This window comes from Peromyscus eremicus, chromosome 3 (assembly GCF_949786415.1).
Source record: "Peromyscus eremicus chromosome 3, PerEre_H2_v1, whole genome shotgun sequence".
In the NCBI taxonomy this organism is placed as follows: domain Eukaryota; kingdom Metazoa; phylum Chordata; class Mammalia; order Rodentia; family Cricetidae; genus Peromyscus; species Peromyscus eremicus.
The window spans coordinates 109,138,861-109,147,016 of NC_081418.1; the positions used below are offsets into that span (position 1 = coordinate 109,138,861).

The 8,156-nt window shown below is 44.1% G+C and overlaps 1 protein-coding gene across 1 annotated transcript; it reads right to left on the minus strand.

Annotated features, from left to right (window-relative positions):
* Nucleotides 1-368: 368 nt before the first annotated feature.
* Lmod3 (leiomodin 3) lies at nucleotides 369-7,687 on the minus strand. Its single transcript, XM_059257093.1, has 3 exons — nucleotides 7,394-7,687; nucleotides 2,587-3,969; nucleotides 369-479 (listed from the first exon to the last, which is right to left on the minus strand). The coding sequence occupies exons 1-3, from the start codon at nucleotides 7,685-7,687 to the stop codon at nucleotides 369-371; spliced, it is 1,788 nt and encodes a 595-aa protein (XP_059113076.1).
* Between the last annotated feature and the right edge of the window lie 469 nt (nucleotides 7,688-8,156).

Consider the following 8,156-nt stretch of genomic DNA (forward strand, 5'->3'; position numbering starts at 1 on the left):
GGTCAGCTATGCGACACGTGCACCCGCCAGGCACAGCCTGCTGCTGTCTTGCTACTTGCTGCTGTCTTGCCTTTCTTCCTCCTCTTGTTTCTTCCCTGTCTCTCTGTCGTCTGTCTGTCTGTCTGTCTGCCTCTCTCAAGTCCCCACTTCGACATGACCTCTCCGCTCTTTTCACTCTCTCCTTCCTGCTCCCCCTAGAAACCTCCTGCACTAACGCTGTTTTGAGTGGAGTGTTTGCTTAGTGGCAGGGCCACACCTTGGCAGGGCCCACCAAAAGGTACCCACTTCACCTTTCTGTTTTTATCCTTTCTGTTTTTATCCTTACAAGTGGACGTTAGTTACGCACATCCAACAGTGGAATGATGTGCTTACACCTTGTCCTCACAGAGTACTTTATAGGACTGAATAGAAGACGTCGTGGGGCATTCTGTAGCTGAGATTGGTGTAAAAAGATAGCCATTGCAGCCTAAGCCGGGCAACTGAAGGCAAGAGGAACTGTCAGCAACCGGAAGGCACAAAGCCATTTCAAAGTAGAAGTCAATAATAAGCAAGGCTGCCACTCACAAAGGACTTTCCTTCGTCGTTTATTTTTAAGAAGAACGACATTGGGGAGCCAGCTTGGAGTGTAAAGTGTATACTGTACAAGCATGAGGACTTGATTTCAGATCCCCGGGACCCACATAAAATGCTGGGTGTGGTGGTGCACTACCTGTAGCCCCAGTGCCAGGGTAGGGGCAGAAATAGGCAGATCCCAGGGGCTCATTGGCCAGATGGTCTACCTAAAACATCAAGCTCTACATTCAGTAGATGGATCTCAAAAAAAGTGAGGTTGAGTACCTGGAGAGTTAGCTCAATGTTTAAGAACACAGGCTGTTCTTCCAGAGGACCCAGGTTCAGTTCCCAGCACCCACATCAGGTGGGTCACAACTCTCTGTAACTCTAATTCCAGGGGATTAGAAGCCATTTTCTTGCCTCTAAGGGCATCAAGTTTTGAGTGGTGCATAGATATACATACAGGCAAAACATTCATACACATAAAAATAAATAATAAGGTGGAGAACAATAGAAAATGACACCTGATATTGACCTCGGGCCTCCACATGAGCATGAAGAGGCAAGATAACACTAACGCACGCACGCACGCACGCACGCAGAGGTCTGGCTGCCCCAGGAAGAGCAGGTGGAGACAGTATTGTGTCCTGCCCAAAGGTCCTCTGCCTGACCTCATGTGACCTCTAGAATTCTCCCCTGACACTTGTCCCAGGACCAATCCAGCGCTCGCCAAATCACAGATGAAGAATCATCTTTGATGCAGAAAATGGGACAATGACAATACATTTCTAGGAGATGGGAATTCAAGACATCCCAATACACGTATGTGAATGACAGCAGTTACGTTAAGATTAGGAAGCTCAGTAAAACTGAAAAAAATAACCCCACAGACTCACATGAATATTTGCTTTCCACATTCTAAAAAAAAAAAAAAAAAAAGAATCTCTATGATGAAATAATGTATCGATTATGTTGTCAAGACAACCTCTTAGCTCAGTTGTAGGCAATATTTTTCTTAAATGACAAGCATTAATCAATATGGCCTATGGACATCGATCCTTCAGCCTGTATGACTACTACTGTAATAATGACCAAAAAGATTCATTTCTGCAACCTAAGCTCATGGAATAAAGCCAGCTCTACTAGTCAGCTTTATCACAGAAATTTATAGAGACCCCATGGATATTAAAACTGAAATAACAGTGAGATATTTTAAACTCCATTGGCTCGTGAAGATGGTAACCTGAGGTTTGCTGTTTGGCTGCCTAAAAAGCAAACAGAAATGTATTTGCGGATGGTCTAGCTTCATCTTCTGATAAAGAACTGATTCCCTGTAGCTTTTATTCCAACTTCTTACAAATGAGGCTTAACTGTTTCTTTCTTTCTTTTTTTCCTCAATTGTTCCTTCTAGAAGGCTCCTGGAGTCTCTAGTTCTCAGTTCTATGTGCCTAGAATGGTCTGATTTTACACATGCACACCAATGCTTCAAAATAACACACTAAATAAAAGCTTAACGCCTCAAAACATCAGTGTCATCGCTTCCTGGTGGTAACTGCTAGACATGTTAGCAACTCCCCAAAGCATCAGTGTCTCCTTCACAGAATGGGGAGAGTAATCGTGCCAACCTTCTAGAATTTGGATGATTACCTGAGTCAAGTGCTCAGTAAACCTTAGCTGCAAGCATTATCATCACAGGGCATATCGGGGTCTACTCTTAAGAGTAACTAGTAATTGAACTCTATTGGTGTTGTTCCTCTGCTTACCAACAGTCAAGCCCCTGTTGCATTAAACTAACAGGCCTGGGAATATAGCTCATCCGATAGTGCACTTGCCTAGCATGTACAAAGTCCTGCATTCAATCTCCAGTGCCACATAAGCCAGGCATGGTAGGATACATCACCCTCAGCTACCTAGCAGGTTCAAGTCAGCCTGAGATACATGAGAGTCAATCTCAAAAAATAAATGCAATATAAACGAGAAAGAGAGAGAAGGAGGGGAACTGGGAAATACTTATTTCCCCCACCTGTTCCTTACCGGTTTTAGGTAGGCAACATTGCTGTGTCGGATGTCATTCAAGAGCTGGTCTCTGGGAGTGATTTCCACCAGCGGGGGCGGCCTATTTCTCGGCACCGGCTTGAGCGTTTTGATGACATCTTTGAGGTTGGTTTTCTCCTGTGCCTCTCTGGCTTCCGGCATTCGAGACTTGCGCTGAATTCTCTTCAGCTTCACCACCCTGAAGGAGTCAGGGTCGGTCATGGACTGGGGAGGTTGGGGTGGACTTTTCATCATTTCCTTTCTTCCACCAAAAGGGACTTCCTGAGCCGCGAGAGGCCGTCCGGATGAAGGCTGGAAAAACTCCTGCATTCTGGGATCGGGCATGGGTCCTCCCAACCTCTCCCACATGCCAGGGGGCAGCCCCAACCCATTCTCCAACATAGCTATCAGCTTTCTCTGCTCTTTAAGTTGCTGCTGCTGCTGCTCCTCTTGCCTTTTCTGCCTCCGTTTGTCCTGGTTCCTGGTAAGCAGATTCGTCACCACCATTCTGGGGCCCGGAAGCTCGAAATGGTAGCCCATCTTCAGCAGAGTGTTGTTGGCCTTCAAAAGCCTTGATATTTCCATTTCGGCGTGGTGGCCCAGCATGTGCCTCTGGTTGTGAAAACGCAGCTCGGTGAGAGTCTCGTTAAACTGGAGGCACCTCATGATGGCCACGATGCCCTTCCCTGTGATGAAGTTGGACTCGATATTAAGCGTGGTGATGCTCCTGTTTTCCCGTAGCATGTTGGCCAAGGCGAACGCTACACTCTCATCCGCCCCGACGTTAGCCAGACTAAAGCTTTTGATGTGCTTGTTCTTCTTCATCGCATTGACAAAGTCCAGCAGCATTTCTTTGGGGATGTTTTCAATGTTGTTCAGATTGAGCTCCTTCATGTCGGGGTCGTTCTGTCTTACTCGTCTCAAGCTTCCATCCAGGTCTGTCTGGTTCCCTGAAGGCCTTGCACTTACCTTCAGAAAACTGGTGTCAAGAGCTAACTTCTTAGGGTCTAATTTGGCTATTTTCTTCTCAAGTTTTTCTTTGGTCTCTGGCCTGTCTTTTTGTTCTTCTAGTGCTTTCGTCGTCAGCTGCTGACAGGCGCCTGAATTGTTCTGGGCTTGTTCCTTTGCTTCATTTTTTTCATTGGCTTTTTCATCTTCATCCTCTTCATCCTCTTCATCTTCTCCATCCTCTTCATCTTCCTCATCCTCCTCGTCCTCTTCATCTTCTTCATCATCATCATCATCTTCTGTTTCTTGTATATTGTTGCCCCCATTAGATTCTCTTTTATTTGCAACTATTTCACTATTAAGCTTTTCTTTTAAAAACTGGGGCATGTTTTTAATGCCTTTGTCTCTTACTTCATGATGTTTTTGAGTGTTTTCCTAAGAGACAGGTAAATGACAGTTAGAATATGTAGGGCTCAGCAGTGACGAATATTTGCTGCTCTTTGGGAGGATCTGAGCTTGGTTCCCCAAACCCACCCATGTTTGGCTACTTACAGCTGCTCCTAACTCCAGCTCCAGAGATTTGACGCCCTCTTCTGGTCTCCTCAGGCACTACATGCAAATACACTAGCACTAATTTCACACACACAGGCTCCTCGAATGTGTGGGCGCGTACACACAATTAAAAATAAAAACGAATCTTTAAAAAATATTTTTAGCTGGGCAGTGGTGGCTCATGTCTTTAATCCCAGCACTTGGGAGGCAGAGGCAGATGGATTTCTGTGAGTTCAAGGCCAGCCTGGTCTATAGAGCGAGTTCCAGGACAGCCAATGCTACACAAACCTGAGGATTCCAGGACCTGAGTTCAAATCTCCAGTGCCCACATAAAGTAAGATGAAAGATGGGAGATAGAGACATAAGAAGTTCTGGAGGCTCATGGGCCAGCTAGCCCGGCATATGCAGTGGTGAGTAAGAGACCCTGAGTTAAACAAGGTGAATGCTGAGAACTGACACCTGAGGTTCTTTCTCTCTCTCTCTCTCTCTCTCTCTCTCTCTCTCTCTCTCTCTCTCTCTCTCTCTCACACACACACACACACACACACACACTCTTACAAACATGTACACATCCACACACATATATACATAAAAGATTTTGTAAAAACTTAAATGAAGCCAGGCATGGTGGCACACACCTTTAACCTCCCCACTTAGGAGGCAGAGGCAGGCAGATCTCTGCGTTCTGGGCCAGCCTGGTCCAAATAGTGAGTTTCTGACTAGTCAAGCCTACATAGAGAGACCCTGTCTCAAAACTGAAACAAACAAAAACTTAAAAGAAAAACATTGTAAATGAAAAAACTCATTAGTAAATCTTGTGTATAATATTATTCAATGTATATGTACGTACAAATTTATATATGTATAGGAAAAAAAATCTTCTGGAATTATTACCAAATCCTGTTTTTTGCTTGTTTATTTTCTGAGTCAGGAAGGTGACCCCTGGGACAACTGAAGAAGGGTCTGCTGGTTGTCCAGTGTTTGTACTGTGTGGCCTTAGTTTAAGTTTGCCTTGTCTTTCTGATACAGAAGTCCCTATGATAAGGAAATACAGCTAAATAAGGATGGACTTTTGTAGACACACACTTGGGGCTGTGCTTCTCTCCTTCCAGACACTCATCTCTTGGTTTCTTTGGGAATTGGTTCCTAGAACACTAAAATTCATGGGTGCTTAAGTCTCTCATATATATGATATGATATATGATATATCATATATATGAGAGACTTAAGTACATATATATATGATATCTCATATATATAGACACACATACACATATATAGCCTACACACCCCTAACCCATACAAGCAGTATTTTACATTGTCTCTAGACCACCTAATGTCTACTACACAAGTAATGTAAACAGGGATACTGTATTGTTCAAAAAATGAAATGAAAAAGTCTGTATATATCCAGTCCACATGGCAAAACAAAACAACAAAAAACTTTTTTTAGTGTTTTCAATTCACAATTGATAGAATTCAAGGATATAGTCCCTGAGGATACCCAAGGCCAAGCGCATTAAAATAAAACCTAGTTAATTTTGTTTTCAGAGTCTATATTTTAAAAAATGGTGTTAAAACATATTTGGAAGCTTGATGATACAGATTTTAAAGTCCATGTACCAAAGCCTTTATGTGTAGTTGAACGGGAGTGCTTGCACTCAACAGCACTCTGTTAGAAAAGAATTTCCCTGTACGCTACAGGTAACCAGCCTTCCTAAAGTACCCACTGCTTTCATCGACAGGCACACTGCATTTTCCAAGACTATGACATGGTGCAGGGAAGTGAGAGGAGTCTGAGAAGCTAGAGTGTGTTTTTAAAACCTTAGTTTGGATCCTGGCTCTGAGGAAAACGCCAATGTTTTCTAATGTCATTCGTCTCTGAAGGAAGAGCCAGCCTTAAAATGGAACAGGATTAGGGTGAGATTTACAACTCTTTGCTCTGTCTGGGAAGGGAAAGGACAGTCTTTCAGGTCAGTGTTTACTAGATTCTCCTGCATTGATGACTACACTTTGCACCCATCTGTGTATCTTGTAGGTGTAATTCTGAAAGCTTGGAGAAGTCTGACACACGGCAGTCTGAGCAAGAACTTAATGCTGATGATACATTGAAGGAGTTGATAACGTGGTCCTTAACTTCCTCCTAAAACCTGCACCATCGCATTCCCCATCCGTCCCAGCAGGGGGAGTCCAATCATCAAGCTGGTTAGTGTACACCAGGGGTAGAAAAAAAAACCCACTGATTCTGCGTCCCTCCTAAAGTGGGTATTCAGGTGGGATTGTCTTCAAATCCACAGACCTGCAACTGTAAGAAGTCCGCAAACCATATGGTAAGCTCTAGCCTGATCAAGCCAGACATTTATTTCCTGGAGTTCAGGTCATGTCGATGTTCACTCCTTCCTTTCATCACACCAGTGTGACAGCAATGTGATAAGATACACCTGTATCTAGCAGGTGGGTCTGAAGAAATTGTACTTGGGAAATCTGTCTTCTTTTTTCCCAAGTCATTTGTAAGTGCAACATTAAAATCTGTGCTTTAGGGCCATCAAGATGGCTCGGCAGGTAAAGGCAACTGCCACCAAACCTGACCTACAAACACACACACACACACACACACACACGCGCACACACACACACACACACACACACACACACTAATAATAAAATGTAATTAAAAATTTTAATTGTGCTTTATATGTAGTAGGTTTGTAAAGCTCATGGCAGTTCTAGTTTTTAGATTGAGATATCTCAAGAAAGGACTCTCTTAAAAACAGCTTCTTAGCCATCAATTTCTAAACATTATCACTGATGCTCAAGGGACAGTGTGCCCACATTCTCAGTCTTGGGTTTGGTTTAGTGTGTATGGCCAGATTTCCTCAGAACCGGGGAGTCTTTGACACTATATGTAAAATATTGTGTGTGCACAGGCAGGCTAGAGAAAGGCAGAGTAGAGGTTTTGATGAGATTCTCAAAGGGAGAAGCCAAGAAAGTCAGAACAGCTGCTCCTGGGTTATGAGTTAAAGCATTACATATCATGGCTACAGACCACGGACTCCACACAGGGGCCCCAGTGTCAGTGTTGAAAGAGAGACGCTGACAAGAAGTCATCAACTTACCCCCTTGCAATTATACTGTTATCTTCAGAAAGTTACAATATGGGATAGGACTGGATATTATGATTTAATTTAGATGCAGTAGAATCCAAAACAGAACCACATCTTGTAGTCTTGAGAAATCACCATTGCAAAACAGACCCTGCCAGCCCAGTCCCGGCAGCCATTTGTGTCCCACACAGATCCCTGGTTACCTCAGACTGCACAAAACTGACGGGAACTCGTTCATCCTCCAGCATGCGTCTAGATGCCTTTTGCAGATACATGTAATCGACGAGAGACTTGTGGTCGAAGTTTCCTGTAGGTGCCTTGTTGGTTTGATCTTTTTGGATCATCCCTACAGGTAGGTGGGGGTCAGGGGCCATGACTTCCATCTCCGACTGCAGCTCCTTCAGCTCTTCAGGGGACAAGTTAGCCAAGATCTCATCTTCATTAAGCTCCTCACTGAGGGTGTCTTCTTGATCTGAATTTCTGCTGTGCTCCGACATTGTTTATTTTTTTTCTATTTTTTCTAGATCACCAGAAAAGAAGAAATAATCCAAGATGATTAAAAAAAAATCAGTATGCAAAACCCTCAATGTCTTCAGGTTAACGAATAATCCCAGGTCAACCCACCCTTGAGATATTTTCTCCCTCAATGGTGTTTGTTGAGTTGTTAGGAGTGACTACGGCTCAGCTCATGTGGGATCTATATTAAGCAAGGTTTTCTGGGCAGAGTCAAGTTGTGGAACTACTACATGACTCCCTTTTCGGCAACTTGAGTCAGCTGTACAAATCCACCTGACATTTCAGTACAGCTGCTGCGCCGGACGGGAGTAGCCAGTCCCCAGAATCTGTGCAGGAATAAACTGCATTCTTTTCTAATGCCCTCCCGTGGCCGGGTCCAACTCTGTGCAGCCCCCACCCACATGCTCTAGGTCACCGCGGGGAGCCTGTTGGGGCTTATTTAACCAGCTC

What these genes read in the sequence shown, in the direction of transcription:
- Lmod3 (XM_059257093.1), bottom strand. Translation starts at nt 7,687, where the DNA reads ATGTCGGAGCACAGCAGAAATTCAGATCAAGAAGACACCCTCAGTGAG. An exon ending in TCAGTTTTGTGCAGTCTGAG is followed by an intron (nt 3,970 to 7,393) that starts GTAACCAGGGAT and finishes CCTGTCTCTTAG; the next exon opens with GAAAACACTCAAAAACATCA. An exon ending in ATGTTGCCTACCTAAAACCG is followed by an intron (nt 480 to 2,586) that starts GTAAGGAACAGG and finishes TCTTGCCTTCAG; the next exon opens with TTGCCCGGCTTAGGCTGCAA.